This window comes from Corvus hawaiiensis, chromosome 26, assembly GCF_020740725.1.
Source record: "Corvus hawaiiensis isolate bCorHaw1 chromosome 26, bCorHaw1.pri.cur, whole genome shotgun sequence".
NCBI lineage: Eukaryota > Metazoa > Chordata > Aves > Passeriformes > Corvidae > Corvus > Corvus hawaiiensis.
Window position 1 is genome coordinate 15,832,820 of NC_063238.1, and position 27,285 is coordinate 15,860,104.

At 39.0% G+C, this 27,285-nt stretch overlaps 1 protein-coding gene across 6 annotated transcripts in view; it reads right to left on the reverse strand.

The window, feature by feature from the left end:
• The window catches only part of ZNF704 (zinc finger protein 704), a 104,999-nt gene that overhangs the window by 58,676 nt on the left and 19,038 nt on the right, over positions 1-27,285 (reverse strand). For all 6 annotated transcript variants that reach the window (XR_007208313.1, XR_007208312.1, XR_007208311.1 and 3 more), the window contains exon 2: positions 25,929-26,176. Coding sequence is in view for 2 of the 6 variants with exons in the window: in XM_048329231.1 (XP_048185188.1) it covers positions 25,929-26,176 (248 nt within the window). In the remaining 4 variants the exon portion in view is untranslated. The remainder of the gene's footprint in view (positions 1-25,928; positions 26,177-27,285) is intronic.

A 27,285-nucleotide genomic window follows, 5' to 3' on the forward strand; every position in this document is an offset into this window, starting at 1 on the left:
CATCAACCCAGAAAATGCCTGTTTGGCATATATTATAGGATTTAAATGTATCGGTATTATGACCTAAGCCCTGTAAAAGGGAGTTGGATGAATTACTTCAAATTTATTTATTTATTTAGGTAAATGAAATGTGGAATTAAGCAAGACCTGAGTGGATAAATTGTGATGCATTTCAAACCAGATAAAAATGCTCCCATTAATCTAAAACACCATTCTGGAAACCGAGTACTAGAAATGGCCACATGCAAATGTGCACGTCAGGTCACTCTGAAACAGTCGTTCTCAAAATGTGAGCTCCTGAAATAATAACTACAGAGAAGCACAAATTAAAATACATCCATACAACAACATTTATTTGTTTATACAAACACGCACAGACACTCATACATACATAAGTCAGCTCCAAGTTAGCAAGCCAAGGTCCCCCCCAGGTAAGATGTTTGGTGCTGGGGAGAAGGCAGCACAACAGTACTGCTGCTTTCCATTAATATGACAGCTCAGGATCAGGTCCCGGCAAGGGACCACCGAGCACGATGCCAGCAGATAAAGTTCAAACTTGCACCCCCCATCTTCTAGACAAAGCTCTTACAACTGCAAGAATCTGGAAATCTCAGCTGCACCTCAAGAAACCAAATCTCAGCCCTGAATTTAAAAACTGCACCCTGTTGAGTTTGTTAATACATGAAACCAAGTGGTGGTTTACCTCCTTCCACCTTCAAACCCATCTTCTCCCATTACACCTATAGTCAGCAGTATCTTAAAAAATGCAGCAAAATCCAGAAAAAATATTCAGATGGCTGTCCAGAATCTAGGACATCCATGCCTGTATTTAAGCTTTCAAATTTAGTAAAATATTGCCTCCACCTTGATTATTCAGCTTCCTGGGTGCAAAATGGGTATAGTTGAGAGCACTGATTGCTCTCACTCTCCTGCAAGCCACTTGCAATGACACTTGATTTGTTTCCATATGCTTAACTGCTATAATTATATAATAATATAAGGATGCTTTTTAGTCACAGTTCTGAAGCCTATTTGTATCTTCATCAAGCCTAGCAGGAAAGCAGCACTACCTCTCCCTCTGCATCCACCTGCTCAAAGCTCCACATTTTATTCTCAGTGCCTGTGTGCTTGTTGGTGCAGCATCCATGGCTGCTCCAGCTTTAGGATCTGCACTGAAGTGTTGGTTTCTGTCAAGAAATTCTTCTCTCACAGAAACCTTTTCATGTTTGGAAACAAAATACAAAATGTCTTTAACGCATCAGTATGATTTAGAATCCACTGCCATAAGCAATAAAGTTTTTAAAACATTAAACCAAAATACATAGGATACATGACACTGAGTTTCAGCTAAAGGATGGGAAAAAATACATGCAAAGCTGTCTGACACAGGGCGGGATTTGGGTGCTATACGCCTGCACTCCTGTTACTGTCCACAGAAACCTGGTCACAATAATTAGCAAAACACAAGACTAAACACCACCAGCAGGGTTAATTTTGGGCTTGCCTAAATTTAGGTATCCAGCATCTTTGAGATGCTCTAGCATATTCTCCTCTTCCCCCCAGAGTCATTAGCTGCTGCGTGAGTCACATCCAGAGCTCCCACAGGCATCTCAAACACCTCATGGCACCTAACATGGCACTGGATGTTTGTGTCTGGCCAACTCCATCTCCCACTTTGTGTTTTCTTCAGGGTAAGATGAACTGACCTCTAAGTCAACTGGCCTCTGTATTGAGGAGATATCCTGACCACAACAGCTTACACAAGACTTATATTCAATCCACTGAAAGGAAGATCCCATTCTTACTTAGTTTTTTCAGTATAGCAAAATAGTCCCAACTTTACATATGGAAAGGCAAAAGACCAAAGGAGTTTGCCTAGCATCACCTACACCACCACAATCAGCTGGTGCTACCAATTCAGTAGTGAAACCAAGAGCAGATCCCCCTCCTTCATTACTCCTGGAACCAACAGGCCCAAAGAGCATTTCAAGGCAACTTTACAAAACAATTACTTCCACAACATCAGGTGTGGGCTTGTATCAAAACTTTTAAATCTGGGTAACAGGCTTATTTTTGCTTTTGTCTCTGAATGCAAAGATTAAGTTCACCCCTGAGCACAGCTATACAAAACATGCTGTAAAATACTGGAAACTAAAAAGTGTTTATTGAACATTATGTTTTTTTTACAGACGGACATGCTGGGTTGTTAATACTGAAGTCATTTTGAGTTCACCTCTAAATAAGTGTATTTTGGCACTGCTCCCATTTATGGTGTGAAATTAAAAGAGTACTATTTTGAAAGTATACAAGCTGGCATAGTATGCAATTTGTCTGTCACAGATAAAGCTGAATATAAGGAGGCCAGCACTTAAACTGCAAGTCTATTTCTCCAGACGTTCCTAATGCTCCTTGAGTGGGAGAAGGACAGGGAGCACTAGCAGACTCCTAGCTGAAGCATTTTATAGGCACTGAAGAGCTGTTACCTGCTGCCTATGCTTCTAGAATATTTTCATGAAGTTAAAAAGCATTCTGCTGCTTCATCTGTTCAAGTTATAGACACTACAAGAATTATACCAAGTCCTTCCACACCTTCAGTAGCAGAAGTTTTTTAAAAACCTACCTGTAGTACTGTATACAGAAAATGTTCTTTTCCCTTCAGAGAAGAGGATAGCTAGTGCAGAATTGCCATGCTCTTAACAGGCTGCAGTAATTTTTAGAAAACAATCATTTTCTTACTGGGCCACTTTTTGGTGAACTGACTGACAAACCAGCTTGGCCATTGGACTGAGTTATTTCCCATAGCAACAAGCCTTTTGAGTATAATTGCCCAGCAAATCATTCACCAGTTTCTTCACTTTTAGGACATTCAGACTCTCCCCAGACCCCAGACGAAAATCTGAAAGGGGGACACGGTGCTTTTAGAGCTTACTCAAACTCAACCTCTACTTTATTTTAGACTTCCCTGTCTTTGTATTGCTTACTCTCCTACAGCCACCAAGACAGATGCATCTACAAGAAGCGGCTAAGGCACTTTACATCTGGAATGAATAATCCTGTAAAGCTGTTACAGACAACAGCAATAACAAGAGTTTAGAAGTACAGAAGTTCACCCCATCCTCATCTCAGAAGGCAGGTGTTGCACTAAGGGAGAAGGCAAAAGGTACCTACAAGAAACTCAAACAATACTGAAGACTTATCTTGCTTCTTAGAGAAGTCCTGAAGTATTTCCAGATGCTAGGCACAATTCACCCTTTGAACATGACATCTCAACCTAGCATCTAAATCTTTAGAAAAATTTGTTAAAACGCATTTCTGAGGAGAATTTCAGTGAATCTAAGCATACAAATGCACTAACACCTCTAGCCTGCAGCCAGGCAGGAGGCAGGGTACAGCAGATGCAGTTCCCAGGTACTTTATCTGATTTTCAAATAGCTGCTCTGACCCATTTGCAAAATGGCATGGTCTCTGACAAACACCCAGGCTGGACTGTGAGACATTTTAGGAAGCTAGCTTCCTTTACAGTGGAAGCAGAATTGTAAATTTTTTTTTTTTGTGTACAGAAAGGCCTACCCTATCTTATATTAAACCCAGTCAAATTTCTTAAAATAGTGAAAGGCAAACCTATTTAATTCTCAGGTACTTTCTTATGGGTTATTTAAAAAAAAAACAACAAAACAAAAAAAACCAATTAGTCTTAACGTAGGCTCTAGAAATAGAAGACCATGCTTGTTTTTTTCTAAGAGCCCAAGTTTTATATTTAAACACCTATTAGAAATTAAACCCCAGTTATTGAGTAGAATAATACAGCTTTGCCAGCACTATACTGCACCTAAACAAGAAACATATATACATACACACATTAGGTCTACATATCCACCTACAACAAAAAGGCAACTCAGACTGCTGCTGAAAACTAGTAGTGCAAAAATGTTAAGGAGCAGGAATGGGGGGAGTAAAAAAAATAGCCTGCTTATCCTTTTGGGAATGGTATACATGCCATTCTCTAACAACACTGTGGAAGCAAAATAGAGAGTTCACTCTTTTGTTTTGCACTGATGCTTGTTTTTACTTAGTAGAAGCTCTCATAGGTCTTTAAATAATTCATAATGCAGTGCCTGTTGTTTAGTTCAAGGAGGGAGCCTGGAGAATGTTAATGAAACCAGAGATTAATTGGCACAGCTGTAAATCTGCAAGGCCCCTCCCCAATGAGCTCATCCCCTAGTAGTGCAAATTAGAATGACATCATGCTTGCAAACCGAGGATGCACTCACACTGCTCCGTCTCCTCCTCCCCACGCAGGATTTCTCCTACTTTTTTGCACAGCTTTTTTCCACAGAAAGATCATTATAGAGATATATGTAGGGAGAAGGAACAGAAACTGGAGGAGCTGCATTAAAATCACGGGGTTTGTCCCCTTACATCTGTCACAGCTCCAGCACAGACAAGAAAGATACATCTTTCTATTTAGAGAAGAATGAAATTGTGTATTTATCAGTCCAGCTGAAAAAAATACTTAAAAAACATTAGAGACATGCCTTTGAGTAAGATCTACAAGTACTTTACAAAGTACCACTTCTACTTGCTTTCTTATAGAGCATGCAATCTGATGACCTTAGGATCACAAAAACACTCTCAAAACCAGGTCTCAAAGAGATATATTTGTAAAAAAAAATGTTCATACAGCCATGCTGTTGGAATCTCTCATTTCTCTAACCCTGTTTCAATTAGTCATCAGATACTTAAGGAATGGATATAAAAGTGTGCAACACAGATGAATAATCAGAACCTATTAGTAACGAGTAACAGATAAACTAAACAGTTAATAAAAAGCCCGCAGACAGAAATAATGCTTGGGAAAGAAATGCTCCAGGAACAATTTTGATACTAACCTGCAGAAATCCAAGGTGTTTTCCTATTTGTCCATGAACAGAAAGGCCAGCTGCATTTGTTTACTCTTATGAATATGTCAGCCCAGGTCCATAACAAGCTCAGTAACTTCAGAAAGTACAGTAAGCATTAATATTAACAAGTTCATTTAGGTCTATTTCATATTTTTCAATAATTAAAGTTATTATTTACTGGAGAAGTTTATAAAATTACTGATTGCAGTAGAAATCCCAGCTCGGCTATCCGATGCAGTCAGCATACCACTCAATGAAACTAAATTGGAAACACCTCTCAGTCTCACAGCATCCACTGGGGTCTGGTAAACAGCCCACGCAAAGATCAGGTTTCTTTCTTCTCACTGAGTAAGGACATACTATATGAACTCCCATATGAGAATATAATGGGGAAGAAATACAATCTAGGGAAATCTTTAAACCCTATCATCACGTATTCCTCAGAAAACACACAAAAAGAATGTTTTCTGCAATTTTGAAATCTTACTTTTCCCGCCCTTTATAAAAGCTTTTATAACAAACAACTGAAGTCAACATACCCAAAGCAGTTTTAATATGTAGTTTTAATGTAGTTTTAACATGCAGTATCACCTGTCTTTTAGTCCAGATCAAAACCAACTCTCTGCTTCCTGTGAGAATGACAGAATGTGGCTGCAGGAGGTTTACAAGTTGTATTTCCAAACTCCTGGATTTTCTGTGCTTCATGCTGTCTGTTGAACTATGCTCTGTAATATCCATAGTTTGGAGAAAAAAACCAGGCACACAGTGTATTCTCAGCGAAGTCTGAAGAGCTTTGCAGACAGCAATAGAGAGGAGAATTGAAACAGGACTCTGAAGGAAAACAGTATAGCTTTTTAAATGCACAGGAAAAATAGAAAATGAGAAGAAATCAAACACAGACAAGCTGCAAAAGCAGCACACTTGACAGTGATGAGGGATGCAGGGCAGCAGGATGCATCTAGAAGTCATTACCACATGGCCTAAGCCAAGATAAAAGACGCACCACAACACAAGAGCTCTCCCAGCCATGCAGGAATCATGGCTGCTCCTTGGGGAACACAACTGGGGTATTTTCAAAGTGATAGATATGCTTGAGAAGCACTTGTAAAAACAAAAGGAATTGGTTAGAGGTCACATGGAGAGGAGTTGCGAAGGGGCAAAGGACCATTACAGCCTGATACAACCTGCCTGGTGTGAAAGCAGAGGAGGAAAAAGGTCTAGCTCTAAGGTTAGAGGACTTTTTAGCTTAGAGAACTTCAGTACTATAACACTGCATAGCATTCTTAGTGTCGAACACAGTGGTGTCATTCCTGGACTAGGACCTTTTTCAGGTACCAAAAGAAAAACAAAACTGAAGAGGTTCTTTGCTCAATAAACTATGAACTAATTTTCCCATTAACAAGCAGGATACCTTGTTATTCCAAACTAATACAAGTCCCAATTACATTTTCAGGTATGAGATTAAGAAAACTAAAATACATACACCCAGAAAATAATAAATGCATTAACAAACCAGTACTTTAGCTATAGCATTGCAAAGGTAAATGCTACTACATAACACCAAGTCCAAGCAAAGGACTGCAAGCACGCCATGGTTCTGCGTTCTCCCACTGGGGTTATCCATCAGGTGGAGCAGTTCAAAGCTTTCCTGGTATGTGGCAGTAAAACATCAGACGCTCATTTCACAAGAGGGCACAGCAAGGCAAGGCCCGACCCCAACAGAGGTGCAATTTCTGTAGGACTTTGGGACATGTACAAACACGGGATGCCATAAAATAGTGCCTGCACAAACGCTTAGGCTCTTCCTTTAATTTCCTATTTCAAGGAATCCTGACTAGCCTTCCTATGTAAACAGCTGCACATTGATATGCCCAAGATTTCAGAAAATAAGATTTCAGCAGAGGAAAAAAAACCAAAACATCCCTTCTGATCCAAATGCAGACTTTGAATCTTTGTAAACAGACTCTGTACTATGAAGAATTGTTTGGAAATCTCCCATGTTAGCATCAAAGTCTCTGGCAATTAAGCCCCCAGATCCAAATTCTGTAGCTTCATTCTACCACAGTTTGAAAAAACATACTTATCCTTCAATAATTACTCATAATGTCAAACAGCTTGTATGTCTCCCTTCTCCACACTCTCCCCCTGCCCCCAACCCCCAATTGGACGCTTGGAGTTAACCTGGACAAAGTCTAACTAGAAACTTTAGAAAGTTTAGATGAAACAACAGATTGTTTGATCTCTCAACGCTATTACTTTGCCCCAGAAGATGGTAACGAAATGTGTCAGTAATGCCTCTGCTTAAAAAAAGAAATTTTACATTTGTAATTCAGAAAAAAACTATTCAACCTAAGCTCTTCCTCATTTTGTTTCCATCTACACAAAATAAATATTTAATGCAATTTGGTGACTAATGGCAAAAAATTTTAGCCCTTAGTGCTTGACAAGCCTCTCCAAGCAAAAAAGAAGAGTTACAATATGGAAAAGTTCTACTGACATAGAAAACTTCTTATTTCTGTGGCTTTCAAAGGATGTACAGAATGACACCCACTTGGACAGTCAAAATGATACGTGCATTTTCATTACTTATTATTAATCTTTTTAAAATAATCTAATTCTGTAACAGTTATTCTGAAAATCTTTGGAATATAAAACATCTTTTCTGGGGACTGTGTACAGGCAAATGCAACTTATTTACAACGTTTTAAAGGATGGTTTAAAAAAACCTTCCAGAAGTACCATAATTGCATGCAAAACTTGCTTATGTGGCTTTTTTAATAATGGGATGTGTTAATTTACATTTCTTTGATCTGCATAACACAAGCTCAGAGCCAAGGACTGCTGCCAGTTTCTCGCAGGCAGGGATCTAATCCGTAGGATGCAAGATGGGCAGGTGCACCAACACCAGCTGCAAAATAGAGTCCATGCCTAAAAACCAGAAGACAGAAAGCTGTGGTGTAACATCAGGCAGAAGTGACACTTTAAGGAATATCTAAAGATCTCTGGAAAGATCCGCTTGTGCAAGCCCCAGAAAATACACAGCTGGGTACAAGGAAAATATATACAGAATATGCAAGAAAAGGACTTTGGGATGAAATAACTTCAAGAAAGTTAATAGTAACTGAAGAAAGACTTCAAGAGCTATGATGGTTAGAAGTAAACAGAACAGAAGTAAACAACAAAGAAGGATAACCAGCAAAGAAAGGACTATGTGCCAGGTGAGAGGTGGAAGCAAAATCATGGCTGAGAACATGATTTTCATCCCAATGCAGGTCCCAGTGGACTATGAAACACATCCAGATATGAAAATGGGAGGGAACAGATCCCCAGGGAACAAAACATGCAATCTGTAAAACAAAGCTTGAAGAGACATGAAGGCTCCAGCAGAGGTGCTAAAAATGCCAATGGGCAGAGCAGAAGGACTCCCTGGCTAGTGCAGGGTTTCAGAAACCATCAGAAAAGACAAAATTGCACCTTCTCACCAGACATTTCATTTTTCTGCCTTTACAGTTTCTCTTCGATGTGCTAGTGAAGCATTATTAAATATTACTAATAAAGAACAGAGAGAAAATCAGCTCAGTTCTTGTGTTTAAACAGGGAAAATCACCAGTTCACCAAAGCATAGCTCTATTCAATATAAAACACAGTCAAGTTACTGTTGGTTCTAAATATGCTTAGTCTCCAGCTAAAGATAAATAGAACCAGCATAACCAGGAGAAAGCTTTCTCTGCTCTTTTAAGCTCTGCATGTCCCTAACATCTGCTGTAAGAGAAGGTCCATATTGGTAAAATGCAGTTTTTCCTGTTTCAATAAGATGAGGAAATACTCTGTTTGGGGGATCATCATTACTCCAAACTTAATATAATATCTGCTGCTAGATAAACAACTGCAGGACTAATACACCACTTCAGACCATCACATCAGTCATTAAACACAATGTTTTCTTTGGCTGATTTATCCCTGCTTCTTTCGTATAACAGCAGTCAGTCATGTTTCAAACACAATTTTGTTTTCCTTGGCTCAGAAGCTTCCATTATGTGGACTAAAAATGATGAGTTTATCTAACGAGATTAGAGTCTTTTAAGCATTTTCATGCTAGTCAATCCTTATGATGGGATGCTTAGTTTGGAGGGCCTAGCTGAACAAAAGCAAAGCACTGCAAGAGATCAGCAACATATGGTGTAAGAACCACTGATGCTGTAACAGAGCCACTTCTACCACTGTGACTGTGACTGACTTGTATTCTTCTGCAGCACTGTTTATTTATATATAAAGTATATATTTATATACACTTATAAAACATGCACACATGCTCTACACCCCATTTTAAGTCTCCCACTTCTAGTAATTCTCCACGTGGCTTAGGTTGATAAGCACATAACTGCTGAAAACAGTACCATGCTTTGAACCCTCCCACCTTATAGCAGCAGAGGAATCATCCAGCTCATTCCCGTGGCTTGAGCTGTGGAGAATATCAAACGCATGAACATGTATTTTCTTCCCCAAAAAAAGTACACTCTGCTCTTTACTTTTATATTTGGGTGAGGTGCAAGGGTTGGTATCATAGATGCTAAGCTCTTCATAAAGTAAGCTACAAGAAAAGAATGAATGATGCTTTTATACTTCTTTTAAATCTCAAGTACTATGAATCACACTCTTCTGTTTGAAGACCAATATGACTGCAAAATGGGCTTTAAACCAAATAAAAATATAAAAATCTCAGTTCTTCATTGCCAGACCACTGTTAAAATTTGCTGTTTAACACCTTGTCTGGACTGATCAGAGAGACTGGCAATAACCTAAAATTGCTATGGTGCAGCAGGACAGAGAGTCAGAATCTACCACCAAGGCTAGCAACTCCCTTGTGTCAATCTAGAACAATTAGCCCATCATTTTCAGAAAGTGGATGATTCACAGTTTGATAAACTCATGCACAAGTCTCACCACAAAATGCCTGGGAAACCGCAAGTCTGGATGCTCAGATGCTTCAAAACCACACTTTACATAACTCGTGTTAAACACCCAAATATAAAAGGTTTTAAATAAATAAATGACATTTTCAGAATACATGCTTTTGACCATCATTTGAATCTAAATACAAGAAAAGAAAAAGTAATTTAACATCTAGGAGAAACCAAGGACTTTTTCAAGGTCATTAGGCATACAAGGCAGGAAAGGCACAGGTTTTTTTTATAATAGTGTAAGATGTCATATGGAGCAGAAGGTATTCTGCTTTGTGTTTGGATCACAGGTTTTTCCCTATTTTTCAAGTCAACTTTGAGGCAGAATTTTGAACAATGGACCTTAGATGGGAAGTGTAAATGGGGCATAAAAGTCAGAAGGAGAAGCTGCCTGTTGGGAATTAGAAGGAGAGTAGGGCTGGCCATCAGGAAGTCCCCACTTCTAATCCTAGTGCAGCCCCTGCTTCACTGGGCTGCCACTTCCTCCTGCTGTACATCTTCTGATGCCTCTTGAACATCTTTAAAGTGGTTTTGCTTAGTGTTCTCAGTTCAGAGGATGTTAGTGTCTGTACAGCACTGAATCATAAAAATGCTGTACAAAGAGCTATTATTTTTACTGTCAGCAGAGTTGCTGTCCTATACACACTGAAGCACTTTTTCCCTAAAACAATCATCTCTCTGTGCATGTCTGAAGTTCAGTTAAAAAGCAAAAAAATCACCTCTCCTAAATTACATAGCACATTAATTAGCGGTGCCGCAGTATGTAAGTACATAACTGCATGCAGACACGGACAAGGGAAAATAAATGGGAAGAGATTCACACCAAATGTAGTTAGTGAAGCAGCCGCTCTCAGAGCGATTAATTCCTGGATGACATGAGTTTCCACTGGATGATGTACTTGAAAATACCTGGGTAATGGTCCTTCACTTTTAACAGCGGGTCATCTGTTCAACCATTTCCACATCTAACTTCAACCCAATTCCTGCAGAAGACAATCAAAGTATTTTTGGGTGGGGGGAAGAGAAAATAGAAGTGACCCTTGAGACGCATCTAAACCAGAGACTTTTTGAATTCATGTTCACAAGGCTTTACAAAAATGCATGTATACTTATCTATACTATACACATATACATGCTTACATAAACGTATGCTTCATCAACACTGTTTTGCAATCTGGAGTTTGTCAAAACCTATCTAGGGTATCACTATTCAAACAAAGAGTAATCAAGTTTTAAAGCTGCACAGACGGATGGTTGCCAACTTCCCTGTTCCTTCGGAGTGTAAAACAATGCTTCTGCTTTATACCTGCTGTAAACAAACTGTGTTCAAAGCACTGAATCCTCAAAGCAAGCCTCCCTCGCTCCAGCAGCACTCTGCCATCGGTAGCCTACATACATTTTGGGGAACACAGAAGGAAGGAGGTGGGGGCAGAAAGAGCAGCTGAAGCATAATTAAGCATTATGAAAAAGAGACTACTCAGTTTAAATCGCAGAGCTAGCAGTGGCGATAAGACTATTGCTTTGCAAGTGAACAGATATGCCTTCTCTAAACTAGTTTTAGTGCTATTCTTTGGTGGATAAAAGTACTTTTCTTGGCTTCCAACCATACATGAACTACAGCAGATTGGGTCGGGACCAAGTTGTGCCCATGCAATGCATCAGTGTGGAAAAACAAGTTCTGGATTCAGTTTTCAGAACAGGTTACTTCTATCAGCACAATAAAATGCCATCAATCTCACCTGGTTATTCTACTCACTAACCTCACACAAGTACTGAACCAGCTGTGGAGCTCCTCTAATCCTCTCCGCCACTATTTTACCTTCTGTGTTAAAACTGAAGAAAAAAGGCAGGGGGGAGAAAATAATAATAAGACCACAGAAAAGATAGCTGCTTAAAAGGCATGACCGACAAAAGTCCTCATGAGCAACACAGAAACCACAGGCCTCTTTGGTTCCTGTTTGCAACATGCTCGAGGGTTTCTGCAACCATGTGTTTCTGCTGACTGGCGTCAGTACCATTCCCATCCCACCCCATCCCAAACCCAACCCCCCAGCTTCCTGGAGGGTGCTTCAATCCCTTGCCCTTGGCAGAAAGCCAGAGCCTGAACATCTATAACACCATGAAAGGGGATGATCACCCATGGGATGCTCATTTTCAACCTTATTCATGCTACCTATATTAAATAGCAATTGGATAAAAGGTGTCTCTTTCACTATGTAAAATGATGGCAGAGAAAATAAATAAATAAATATAAAGAAGGGGTTATCTTGTTCTCCATGCCCACTGGGGTATGGGGAAGAAGCAGCGCATGCAAAAACAATGACGGAGGTTTTAGCTGTACTTGGAAAATATTACAGCAGAAAAAATATTTAAATCCTGGAACTGACTGCCCTTCTAAATGATGACCTGCCAACAGGTACAGACTTTGAAGAACAGATTAGACAAACAATTACCAAAAGGGGTAAATACTACTGATCTTGCAAGATCTATATGTCCCATGGAGGATTATTAACCTATGGTTATTCTATTCCAATGCTATAAATCACATTATGCCAATATCTATCATATCTTCTAAATACATCTCTGAGGCAACAGTATTTAAGCTACCAGTGTAGTAAGTGAGCATTTATTTGGCATAGATGATGATACAGGAAATGTGGCAATACACCAGAAATAAAATATGCAGTTATGCATATCCTAAGCGATAGAGTTTGGGCATATTTTTTGAGCAGAACATGGTCTGATTTTAAGGTTGTTAAAATCTGTTCAAATATTTTCCATTAAAATAACAACAATTCTCTCTATCAACAAGGCAAGGCTCCGCAGTAATGACAGCATGTCCATTTCACCATCAAGATTAACACTAAGAGTTTACTCTATGTACATATACACGGGTATGTTCCAAGGAAAGTCTTTCCTAATTACCACCTAGATTTCTGTAACGTCTTTGATCAATTCCGTAACCTTTCTCTGCAGTTTGGGTACTGCAGATGATGGTCAGACCTTGCTTTGACTGAAATCAACTAGGGAAGCTGCATGGCAGCAGAGTCCCTTTGCTTCAGCAGAGCAAGAGCAGCCCACTGTGTGTACACCCTGGCACTGCTCACTCCCATCTCCAGTCCCTGCCTTCCAGAGGGAGCTGCCCTACTGGGTTACAATGAACAACCCTTCCAGATAGCCTAAAAAAGGCTAAATTTTGTGTGCTGGGAGGAAGCAAGGTACCCTTAAGTGGGTAAAACATTATTTCCATAACAGATACCCACTCACATTTGTGAAGAACTGACAGACTGGCGGGCTCCTGTCATTGTCTAGAGATAACTCTGTGTGTTTTCTCTCAAGTATAGTGTTAACAAACCCAACTCATTAGACTTAGCAATATATACTCACAAAACTGGTTTAGGAACAGAGGAAATTAACTATGTGTTCATAATGGTTGTTCTCCAGGCTTCTGGCTGTCTATCTTTCACTTGGCTTATGGGGCTTGGTTTGGGATTTTGCGTTTGCCATTTTTTAGTTTGTTGTTTTTTGCATTTTTTTTGTTCTGTTTGTTTGTAGTTAGAAAGATAAGCTTCTTCAAAGTCTAGTGTTTTCTTTAGGTTGTACTGTTTACAGAAATGGGAAACAATTTGTTCCTCACTGCTTACATAAAGAAAATAATGTGCATTGTGGTTATGGCCTCACCACAGGAGTTACTCAGCAAATTTTAATTATCCTGTTGGTGATTTAGTGTTGTGTAAAAACATATCCTAGCATGTATACACATCTGCCCTTGCTTATTAAAGTCTGTTGGTTTTGGCTAGCTCACAGACATGAAGATACTTCCTACCAACCAAAGCAGATTTTGAACTTTCGTCAGTTGTTCACTGTTCTCTCCCAAGTAAAAATTGGGTATAATCAGCTTATATACCAAATGTTGATAATTTCATGAAAATAGTAGTAAAAAAAAGATGACTGGGTTCATGTATGTAATTAGCCAGATTGGCTTTTTCCCAGCTACTTCCTTCCCTCCATGAGCTTGCACAGCTCTCAGAAGCCTTCCTTCACAATATAGTGGGGCAGGGAAAGGATGCTCAGATATTTTCCAGGCACACAAATACACTTAGTGCATAATATGGGAACTATGTAATTCCTTAATTAAGCATAATACAATTCATCCCATACACTGTTTATAGAATACATTGCAGAAGCATAAGATGATTTGAGGTGTATCTTTTGCAGTAGAAGAAAAATTTTTTCCTCACTGGAACTGAAGGGAATGCTTTAGAAGAGCAACTATGAAAAATGTCAAGTATCTCAAAGAAGGTGAGATTTGCAGAGCACCTTAAGTCACTGGTGGTCTTAAGGGATTGCTAGAGAAGAGGCATACCCACAGAAGGAACCTGGGGAAAACACGTGGGAGAAGGAAAATACACAGCAAAAGGTGGGAGGCTGTAGAGCACAGTGAGACAGATTTTACAAAGCAGGAGATTTTAAAAAGCATTCTAGGCCAGATACTTTCTAAGTTCCTATGACATCAAGGCATATATTTAGCTCAGACAAGCTTTAATTTTAAAAAGCAGGTAAGAAAGGCAGAAACACACAGGATGGCTAAGTATTTGCTCCCAATGTAGGAATGAACAGAAGGACAGCTTGTTTTTAGTTTTGAAGTCCGACTGAAGATTTTATCTTCCGTATTTCCTGTTTCTGATACATTTGCAGCAAGCAAGCAAGCCACCCTTCTAAGACCACTGAGAGGCAAATAACAACAGTCAACAGTACTTTAAAAGGTACTAGTGACACAGAAGTACTGTGATGAATTGCAGCCCTGTTATAAGGGTTGTATTTTACCAGGCACATATACTAGAAACTACCTACGAGCCAGAGTCTCCTCAGCTGTACCCAAGCAGCCCCCTCCATCTGGGCGGGGGGGGGATTTCAGTGAAATGAGGCCAACATCTACTGCTCTGAAGGCTTAACTGCAACCATGACTGAGGGGCAGCAGTTGCAGAGACCTCAATCCTTGTCCCAGAGAAGGAAGCCACAGCCTGATGGGTAGCACTGGTGGGTGGGACATCTACTGAGCCCTCATGGTTTCTTTCACAGCATCTCTATTTTTCCCTGGCTCTCAAATCCAACTCCTCACTGCAGAAATGCTGTCTCTCATACTCCTCTGCCATAATAATGACAGGCAAACTCAATTAACACTGTGAGCAGTTTGGATGTCTGCACAACAGGTTGCCAAAAAAACCATCCCAAGGGGAAAAAAAAACCAACCAAAGATAACTAAGAACATTTGTTGCATAATGTAATTCAAAGCTTCTATCTGCAGGACCAATACAAGACATGTTTATTATGTCTTAAATCAAGACGTGAAAGCTTGGTTTTTAACTGCTTTAATGCTAATGATTTATTATATGTGCAATATGTATCTAGTTTGGTAAGACCCATATTATCCATCCAATGCAGATTTTCTCTTCAAGCTTCTTACTCAGATCAAAACATAATAAAATGACAAAATTGTGCATTCCACCAGCAAATAATTCCTTCAGAGATTAGCAAGACAGTAATGTATCTTCCTTTGTAATACCCTGAATTTCTGCCAACATCATCATAAAATATATACCACAAAATACAGTAAGTTTAACCACAAGCCTTTTCATGTGACGTATTTTAAGGGGTTTTCAACATTGATTCCATCTTCACTACTGCTGTTATTATTCCTGTGATCTAAAAGTACTCTAGATAGGCACTTGAAGTAGAAACATTAATTTAGAAAGATTAAATATCAGGAAGACATTTCTCAAGATACTAGAGATGAGCACACAAGTATGTCACCAAACAAATGCTTACCCCAATTTTAAATATATTTATGTGTGTGTGTGTGCATATACATCCATTAACGTATTATTTAACAGCTACTGTGTACTTACTGTGAGAACTATTCATCTGTAATCTTGGAGCCAGGGGCCCAGTGAACCCCATAAAAGCAACCACCATTATATAAAATAAATTAAGCAACACTGAGAAGCAAAAGATAACATAAACATTCCCCATACTAACAGCCTTTCTGTTAGAGAGAAGAGCAGAGAACAAATAATTTAGTCCAAGAGAACACTGACAAAGGTCCATGACTTCAGCATGCAGTTCTGAGGAGTTAAGCTAGGAAAGAGCAGCTAAAATATTCTTTCTAAATCATCAGCACAGGCTTATAAGGAAGTGTCATCAAACCTTTTCTTCACAGACACTTTTCATTAGCAAGAAATATCAAAATAGGCCCAGCACACCCTCTTCATCATCTTTTCCCTCCTCATGCAGCCAAGCGAGGAATCTCCTCACACCAAGCCATCAGGTGACAGTGCAGTAGCATGTGTATAGGAAAGTACTAAGCACCTTTTTTTACCACCTTACATCACTGACTGCCTTCAAGGGAGGAACCAATTGGAAATACACAGTGAAAACAAAAGAGATGATCCAAATTAACATACACAGCAGGAAGCATAAGCTTGGGAACACAGCTGGGATGAAGAATGTCCTTCACATACAAAATTAAGACTACGAAGTATTTAACAGAGGTTTTTCCTGGGGAAAGCATTACCTAAACACATGCATTATAAAGCTGATGATAATGACAGTACATCTGCTATTCTTCGAAATATCACCCTCTGTTCTTCCTCAAACAAACAGCCATGACATTAAGTTTTGGGTAACAAACCAAATCAAATGAGGAGCAACAGTTACAACAGCTTACAATATAAGAATAACTTACTAAAAGCATCAATTGGCTGTTGACTCCATTTACCATCTGGAATACTGCCAAATTATTATCAAAAAATACATGTGTCAAGAGAGCAGCAGCCTCAGTGCAGTATGCTGGTGTTGATGCTGCAGAGGACAACTATTTCCATAAGATAGCGCAGCTCAGTTGTCCAGCCATATGCAGGCTTCTGGTAGGCCCCCAGAGAGAAGGAAGGACAACACTCAGATACCTAGAATTTGGTAAAATGTGTAATTAAGGAAATACTCTGCTACTGTACTTTGCCAATTTTATTTTGTACTTTTCCCTCAGTTCCCCAAGAAGGCTATCACATATGCAGCCACTAAGAAAAAATGTTTTATCCCAAAATGAGAACAAACAAATGTTGCTAAACACTGGTTTTATACAGAGTGTAAACATATATTTGCTTGGGAATGTTAAATATTTTTAGCAAAATATTTAATTTTTATTCTATTGGTGGAAGAGCAAAGAAGCAAAGTACTTTGGGATGTACCTTCTCTGCCGGGACAACCAGTAGCAGAAGCTCAAATTCCAAGCACAGTTTCCCCCAAAGATGCTACTACCTCTGTTCTGGTCACTGGGTACTAAGTACAGATGGGCCAAGGTCACAGTATCAGATCACCTGCAGGAATTCTTATGGCAGAATTTAAAATAGAGACACACGCAAAATTGCAAAGCTATTTATGTATTAAATTTGACTATCACACTTGAAGAACAAAAACTGTTTTTTATTGTTGGCTCAAGAAAACTGTGATCAGGTTAAACTTTTGGAAGCTTCCAAAGAGCAGCTGTTTATCAAGGTATGGAACAAGGCTTTCCACATGTAGTACAGGTGTGGTGCAATACCATGTTACCGAGTGCTGCTTCAGTAACAAAATCAGATGGTATCTTTTTTGAAAGACTATCACCTGATCAAAACTTGTAAAGGCTTCATGCAGGCCTTGAGTATCTAGCATCACTTCTGTTCCACCATGTTCTCAAAATGATCAGAGATTTGAGATGGAGGAGTTAGAGATTATATTAAACCATGCAGATTAGTGAAACCACAAGAAGATGGGTTCTGTTTCAAACAAAAATAGCCCTTCTGTAAAATCTAATTTACATACATATCCTAATCTAGATACTGGTATTTTAAAGTGATTAAGTGCTCCCTTCTTTGACAACACCCTTATTGTCACAAAACCTGAAGTAGTAATAGGCAAAACAGGTGTCTGATGCATATAAATAATCATATAAATATTTCTTATAGTTATTAATAAAAGACATCTTAAAATAGCCTTTCTTCTATACAAACCACTTATACAGCTTATATACTACATGAATAAGAGCCATAGGAGTTTCACTGTAGTGCAGTTGACTTAGGGATACAAACAAAATACTTCTAACTCCCTGTACACATAATGCAAGCATATTAGTATAAATGGAGAAAAGGAACACTTTCTATCCCCTTTTTTAAAAATGTGTAAAATGAACGTTTTCATGCATATGATGCTAAACGAGTTAAGACAAAAACTTCTAAAAACATTTTACGAATAACTGTCAGTGATACGACTTCTCTCAGAAATGGAGGCTTTGTGTCTGTGATGACCTCAGTGATACAATACCACTGAAGAAACAAGAATATTTTAATTTTACAGGATTTAAATAAAATTATAGCTACGAACAGAGCCATGATGTGTGTAATCTGTGTAACCATATACACAGTAGCCCATTCTTGCACGTTTTTCACAGATATGCAAGTTACAAACCATGTACCCATTAACTTTTTTCTTTTTCTCAGCACAGATGGCATTTCAAGAGGAATATTTTGTGCCACAGCTAACACAAACCACAAAGAAATTACTCTTATTGAATATTGCCTGCTGTTGAAGAGTGTTTTGAAATTACACTCCATTTTTTAAGGGAACTGAAGAGCTGAGAACAAGCCGTGCATTCACATCAATGGCTAACAGAGAGAGCAGCAGTGCTGACTGAATGCAGCTCTTCACAAACCAGTGCCTAATGGTCGCTGCAGATTAGGGACACATTTTTCCTCTGTGCCACTTTTGAGGAATTCATTGAAATTTGCTTCATAATGAGATCACGGTCTGTTGGCAACTTCCATCACACAAATAAAATTATGTAGCCTTTTGTACTGGCTACCAGTGGAAGAAGATTTTTAAGAGTAGTAGTTATACTTTGACAGATGAAGACCAATCTTCAAAGCAGTGCTTTGAATACAGTATTTCCTAAAGAAATGGAAAACTTATTTCTATGTGTATATATGCACATACACAAGCAAAGCCTCCATCTGAAAACAATAATTACCTAAAATAATACAGACTCCAACGTCAGGCAGTAGAACAACTTAGCTTTACGACACTTAACTGTACAATCAAATTTTCACACATTTTATTTTTCACTGGGTAGCAAGTCCACAGTTAAAAAAAATTGAAACTAACACTGGCCATAAATCCAGATGGCTAAAGTCACCAGCTGGTGTTAAAAATCCCTCTTCTAACATTAATACTATGGAAATCTAGGAACAATGAATTAAGAGGTCTGTGTGACGACAAGGTGCTACAAAAGGTCCCACCAGAGTAACTTTTTCATGAGAAGTAAGCTTCATCTGTATCCTTGTTAGGTCTGTCACTCTTAAATCACATCCTGCTCTCACAGCATCAATTACGGTAAACCAGGCTCAAACCCCACAATCACACATAGTTGCCATTATGCCCCACTGTGTGAGAATTACTATCCAATATAAAACATTACAACTAAAGAACAGCAAAAGCACGTTTCTTTATCCAGGAGATTAATATTCCTTCTGCTTCAAACATTACTGGAAAAAAATACCTCAAGAAAAATGTTAACTAATCCAAAATTTGTGCTTTAACAAGAAAATAACATTGGCAAAATCCTGCTGGATGGGCCATCCAGCATATCCAAGACAAGTGATGAAAGAATAAATTGTACTGGTCACATCAACGGTTCCTCTAGAAGCTACAACTGATTTGAACATGATGGCTGCGGGGATGTCAGTAACATAGACAAGTATGAAGTATCTTTTAAGTGTCAAATCTGCACACAGCACAGCACAAAGGAGAGAAATGGGAAAACTGACAAAGGTCCACTGAAAAATAAAGATACATTATGCACAATTTCAGAGCAAACTTTTCTACAGCTGGGAATGCTACATCTCTTTCAACAATCCTATCCAGCATATTGCTGTGGCTCTCTGGCAGTGGGGACTTCTGAACAGTAATGCCTGAGTCCATACCACCAACTATGAAATACAAGCTTATTTATATCAAGCTCAACCACTCCAGTGGTAAGCCACATTTAAAATGGGACAACCCTGATCTGCTTCCCAGCATGCTTGAGACTTGATGCAACTCACCACTTGAAAGGTGAGCTTTCAACAGTTCACAAGCTGTCAGGGATGCTGTCATCTGTCTCAACATCACGAGAAGCTGGTTCAGCTATCATGGCAACAAACACTACACACACTCAGGCCACTAACCTGCAGACAGCCTTCCAGATGAGCAAGGTGACTTTTGGAGCTGTGGTTTGGCTCTGTGGTAACTACCTGCAGAGTTTTTATTTGCAATTTAATCGACCGTTTTCAAAGAAGTTTCTGCTACATGGCTTTTGCATACTGCAGGCAGATAAAAGGCAGCCAGAGCTCAAAGGATATCTACAGTCCTTCTAGAATGCAAAGGAAATGTAGCACTAGGAAACAGCATCAAGAAATACATAGGTTTTTACATCAAAATATGCTAACAGACTCATTCTCTGATTGCTCTTTGGATAAGACTCTTTTTCCCATTAACAGTTCGATCCTAGAAGGCACTACACCATTTTGTAGCAGACCATGACAAGCAGTTTACCATCAATATTAAACATAATCAAGCTCTACCGACTGATTGAGTAAAATTCAATCAAGCGGCACACATATTTAACTAAACAAGTGTAGCAAACAAAGCAACAATTTCCTCCTTCAATAATTAGCTGGTGCATATATTTGGAGAAACTACTTTTAAATGCATGGTATTGCCAACTATCAGAATTTTCACAGAAGCTCTGAAATATGGGAATGACACTGGGAGTAGTTTTTGTAATACAAAAACAACTGTTACCAAAGTTTCTAACTAGCATGAATGTACAGAAAATGAAACTTAAGAAACAGGAGCACGCAACCTACAGGACTGTGAAAAAACAGGAGAAAACATCACACCTCCATGAAAAGCTGTTGGGCTAGCAGGGAAACTTAGAGGGCTCAGAAGCTTACAGAGCTACAGTCAGTAAATCTGAAGCACAGCCTGGTTTCTGGGCCTTTTGTTTTCACCCAGTTAGACTGAAAATCCTCAGCAGCCAACAAATAGCTGATGCCCTCTGAAGCTGCCCCATCAATCCCCTCAGTGAAAATTGTGAGATACAGGAAAGAAGCTCCCCCAAGAGAACTGAGGACAAGTCTAAAACAGATGGAGAATTGTAACAGAAGACAGTCTCTGAATAAACACTACCTCTGGATAAACAGAAAAGCACAACTTCATTGTCAGGTTCTTCCCTCTACAAGCAGATTGGAAGTCCTTCCAGAGAGGTTATTATAGTTAAGCAGATACTGCTTTTGATCTTGAAGTCAGGCTCCTGGAGAGTTGTGGCTATGAAAATATGCAAATGTTTCCACTGGAATGCATAGTGCATAATCAATCATGCCCAGCAGGCCTTACAGATCAACAACACACTCTAATCAGAAGGCTGCCCAGAGCTATGTTCCTGGAGAGACCAGGCAAGAAAATAATTTAGGGATGAAAATACATCACCATCTGTACTATTTCTTTATAATGATGGTCAGGAAACATGGCTGAAATTAATTTTACCCCAGCTTTCTGTAGCTATTCTACAAAGACCTAAAGAGACAATGTTGGAGAGAATTCCTAGGGATATTTCATTTACTTTATTTCAATTATTTCATACATTTTTCCATTAAATTATAAACTAATTAGTAGATAAAATATAGGTACAGGAATAGAAATTAATTTCACAGTAATAGAGCAGCTTTTTTAATGTAAAAGCATCAGAAGATAGAAAGATCCAATATATTACTGTCATGGCAAATGTCACTGCTTAACAGCAGTGAAACAGAAGAGCACAGCAACTAGAATTTATTGCACAATAACTATTTTAACACTATAAGGAAGTGTTTAAGCAGCTGACGATAGGCTGTGGCTTGTCCCCTAGGAGCACAAACTATGTAGAAGAAGTTAGGCAGTTAGAAAATTTATCTTTTGTTCTTTTCTTCAGAGGCAACAGAGTACAGGAGGACTGGGGAAAAGGAGAATGATGTATCAAGAGGATAATACAAATTTCACAATATTTTGAGGTCATCTAGCAGAAGATTAACAAAAGAAAATCTATTTATTTATTCAAATGCTCCTACCCATCAGAGGGGTAGAAGTGATGCCTGCCTAGTGCCTCCTGGAACACCTGAAAAGACCTCCTCTGACATGAATGCATTTAAATTCTGAAGGGTTTCCAGCTACCATTGGTCAAAACACTCCAGTCTTAAATGGCCTTTAAACACCACCACCATTTTCAGACATTTATTCTCACACTTCACTCAAAAAAAGGAAACTTCATCCCCTGCTCTCCACCACCCACCCTCCTATCCTCATTCTTCCAAGAGGTAGAAACCATTCCCTGTGTACCTGGCCTGCACTAGGTCACACCCACTGTATCAGCAGTCCAGGCTCTTTCACGTCTTCCTTATTGACGTGCTTTGGTACCATGGCTGCATGATGGTAAGTAACTGAAGAAAATAGAAATGAGCAAGAAGGCCCTGTTAACTTCCACACCTCTGCCTACTGGGGACGTCATCTGATTACACTTGACCTCTACAGACATAGCTACCTGAAATACTTGCAGACCTGGGCTTGCTTCTGCCCACCAGACAAGGTGATTAGTCCCATAGTAATACCACTCTCTTTTGACAAAATGGCCTTTCACTACTCAGATCCATGGGTCTGGCTGTGTTTGACTGCTGCTGTTTGAACTGGAGATCAACTGAAAGTGTATTTTTCTCTCTTCTACAGATAACATCTCAATTCTCAAAGATAATTGCAGTTCAAAGCCAGACCTCTTTTTCCAAGAAGGATGCAGTCCTTTATGCATCAAAACTGACAATAAATTCAATATTTAAAGGAAAAATAAAGAATTCAAGTTTCCTCATTATATCAAACAATTCATTTGCTCAAGCTGAACAGTTTCATTTATGCTTATCTGCATTTCAGAAGAAGGAACACTATTTAGCTCAGATAAATTTTGTTCAAAATGAACAAATGAAGAAATCTGAAAAGGGAAAGAATGAATGCTGTTAGGTCTCATTTCATTTTCCGCATTCCAAAACCAAAAATGATTACAAAAAGGTCACGATCTCCTCCTGTCTTAATCCAAAAGACACTTCCAGTACAGGACCAAACATAGAGAGAAAGGTCTGTAGTATCGTCACAAGATGAAACAGAAAATGTAAACAATGAACTTAAAAATTCTGCATGCAATAAAATACTTCTTTCAAGTCTGCACTTAGCCTGACACCATTACTTTAAAGAGTTGCCCTATGAAGCACCTCGAATATGTTGTGACTTTGACAATGAAGACACCTTTGTGCAGCAGGGACCCCAGTTCAGGTCCTTCTTCCAAGTTCAACAGCAGAAGCCCACACCTGCCCACACCTACCAGGCTCCAGTTATGTGTGTAACCTCTGAGCTATTAATTAGTGTGGATCTAACGCTTCTCCCTAGATACTACTGAAAAGTAAAACTCTGAAGCGTCACTTCTTCCATTGGTTTCCCACTCTCCTGCATGTGCACATCAGATGTCCACAGTTACATCTAATTTCCATGCACCCGACTACCAATTACACAGAACACTAGGACTCAGTTAAGATATTTTTGATTTCTAAAATTTCAGAGTCAATAAGCAATAATGAAAGCCCTGAAGCAGAATGCCTCAAAGAAACTGGTGTTTTGCTGAACTGTTGGCTATTTTAGATACAGTGCCTCACAAAGATTTCCATTCTTATTCACTGAGATCCTTAAAAACAGCTAAGAAGGAATGGCCTTTGTTGCATTTTGTGGTAAAAGTGAAGTATATTTATCCATCTCTTAACAGCTCTTTTACAAACACTTTTTCAGATCTCTTTTGGACATACTCATATGCCCCTGTTAATAATGAATCTGAAGCTATGATAAACTTCTGTCTCAAAATTACTTAAATATTGTCTTGGGTTTAGTTGGATACTGCAAAATTTAATGTTATCTTTCACTTCGGCATCTGAAGTGAAATGGGTAACCTTCTCAGTTCCACTAAGGTTTTAAAACAAAAAAAATAGCAAGTTTCACTTTCATAGCACTTTCCTACTTTTTTTTTTTTTTAAAGAGGGTGTATGTAGCAATAAGAAATTAAGACCATACTAAAGCCCTTGTTTGTCCCACGTACTTGTATGTATTATCTAATTAATTCAACATGACCTTCCACAACTGGGTATAACAAATTTGCGAAGGCGGGTGGATTTTCTCATCAGAAGAGAGGACAGTTGACCCAGTAAGTCCTGCCAGGAGACAAAGAGGAATTCACCTCTGGGGAACATGCAACTTTCTCAGCACAGTCCTAGACAGAAGACTGGAAGGGGCCTAGAAAGAGGCAAAAAAGTTTAAATGCATGGAGTCTTCTTGGAGAACGTGACTTAAACTGTGCTGCTGAGGAAGAGAGACTAGGTGCTCCCCTTCATTACAGCAGCAAATATTTAGGAATATCTCCAAGCAAAAGTTTAAGTGTTCTTCCCATCAGTTGTGGACAAACGGCCCAATAACTCAGCTTCAAAGCAAAACTCGAGTTTCACTGGAAATATGTAGCAAGAATGACTGAAATGTTTATTATGCTATTGAACATAAACTCCAGGTTTCTTTCCTACTTCATTCTTTAATTCTGCTAATGCAGGAGCTCAACCTGCATGTCTGAAAACACACAACAACATAATACAGTAATTTTTATGTTCCCAACAAAATACATGCAGAAGGAAAGAACAACTTTAGAAGACACCTTTGTAAATGAACTTATTTCCTATCATCTTAAGTATCCTGTGCTCACAACTGGTGTCACAATTAGCCTAAAGAAAGCATTAAACATGTTTATTCATCCTCTTTTCCAGCTCACTGGGGAAAAAATATCCATCCCTCCAAGCAAGGATGATCTTGTACCTATAGAAAATGGGAGCTCAACTACTACTTCAAGTGGATTATCTGCATGAAGACACACAAAAATGCACTTAAACCCTGTACCTTAGCTGCCTGAGTTGTTAAATGGAAATGCTAACATATAGTTTGAGCAGAAGGTTAGCCTAGGTGACTTCCTGAGGTCCCTCCTGACCTACATTTTCTCATGATCCTATTTGCTTTGAGACACACAGGATGAATGAGAAAGGCACTCAGACATTACAGGGTTGATTACTAGTGAAAATCTCAAATAAGTATCCTCACATTTTCAAGGTTTTAAAAGCTTTTTACTACATATATAGGAGGGAACACGCCATAAAAATGCTCCTGGACTCAGTGCAAGTGACATCTATGACAGCCAGAGAAAAACAAGTCATCCTGTTTTGGATGATGTGGTAGAACCTGCTGGTTACACTGGTTTTCAGAAAGCCAACAAACCAAAAAACTAAACATCTGTTTTGACTACAAAATAAGTGGCATCATAAACTTGAGAGGCCTCTCACTGAATTTTGTGCAAGTAAATTTACCAGGCAGGTTAAGCAGAAATCTTTATAGACAGACTGATGCTAACATGAAAAAGAAAAAGCACATGTCATCTTGTAACACAGAATACTCAATGAGTATAAAGTGTCTGCAAGTATGACAGTAAAAAAATTTGAAAAATAAATTTTTAGCAGGTAAGATGATTCTGTGTCTAATTTAGAAGATTATTTCTCAGGGTGAAGCTGAGTCAACAATCTCTTCCTCTGAAGACACATCCTCTTCTCCAAGTATCTCACCTGCAGCACATTGTAAAAGCAAAAACAATGCAAAAGCAATACAAAGTCCTACTCTGAAGATGGCCTCATTTTCTGCTACTAATACTTTTCATTTCCTAGCAGGTCTCTCAAATAGGAAGGTTGTGATTGACTTCGGACTGCCTGGGCACAAACACCAGTCTCAGCAGTTCATAGCTGTTTACCAAACTTGTATCTAATATCCCATTAAAAAAATGGCAGGGGACAAAAAGGAATAAAGCTTTAAACAAAACACAACAAAAAAATCCAACTCTCCTTACCTTGCTGGAGGCACATCAATATTTGAAGAAACAACCTTGCGCTTCTGTTCCAGAAGACAAACAGAACGAGTGTTTTCCTTTTCATACTCAGGAGCTCTGTTTAGTTTTTTGGTCTCTGCTGTTTTTAAATCTTCCTCCTTTGTGGTGAACAGGAGAAACTGTTGGTCTGGCAGTTTTCGACTGATGTCACTTTTCACATCCTCCTGTTGAAATGCAGGGAAGGTCATTTCACGCTTGATGTTGGCTGCCTGAAAGATTGAAAGCAATTATTAAATTTTTTTTCTAATTCTCCTAAAATGGGAAACAACCCAATACCCACAGGCATTACTTCTAATTAATTATTTGAATGAGTGAATACCATTTATTTGTTCTTCATAAATTCTGAAACTGCTATTCATTTCTCAATAATGTTGAGGACTATCCAGGAAAATAAGCAATTCTTGTCCATTTGATAAAGCTATCAACCTCGTTATGTCAAATCCAAAAGGTATTTGCATTAGAATGTTGGAAACCAGATTAAAAACAAAATATCTTTAATATACGTACATCTGTGCTGCATAGCTATGCAAAAGAAATCCTAGCTGCCCTCCTCCTAAAATTCCAGAAAAAAAAAAAAATCAGTATTTTTCCAATTAAACATAACCAAGAAACTAAAGCGCTTCCTACAGCAACATACTGGATTCTTTTACAGCTGTATTTGTAAGTGAGGGTTTTTCCAGGAGCAGAAAAATAATTTGCTATGATCCAACTCCTCTGCCAGAAGGCAAAGGGGAGCAAGTGATGCTGGCAGCATCTCTGTGAGGAGCCCGTCCAGCAATGACGAGCAGGGGTCACACCCAGGAGAAGTGCCAGGTTGTCTCTTTGCCTGCCAGCACTTCCCAGATCGTCAGGTCTGCTGCTTCCCATAAACAAAGACTTCCCAAGCAAATAGGTGTCTTAAAAATACACTACCACTCTGGAATACAATGAGCTGGTGTTTATAAAGCAAACTATTGCAGGGTTGCAGGGAAGACCCCAAAAAGGCATCAGAACCAAGCCACTCCATCTTCCCAGAAAGCAAAACAAAGCACAGAACCTAGATATTCCTGTGAAATCCATTCCCTGGACAGCTACGCTTCCCCAGCTTCATGGGGGCAGACCCATCTGTCAGGCAACTCCTCCAACCAACCCAAACAGTCAAGCAAAATACGGCCCAACAAAGTGGCTGCTTCCCCCGCCTTAAGCAGAGGTACTTCCACACCACATGCACTTGGCTTGGAGAAATCCAGGTGCCTTCTAGAGCTAGCAAACTGGATTTTAAAGTATTTGTAAATTATTCCTGATCTTTACAGTGGCAATAATCCAAGCTGTGTTGTCC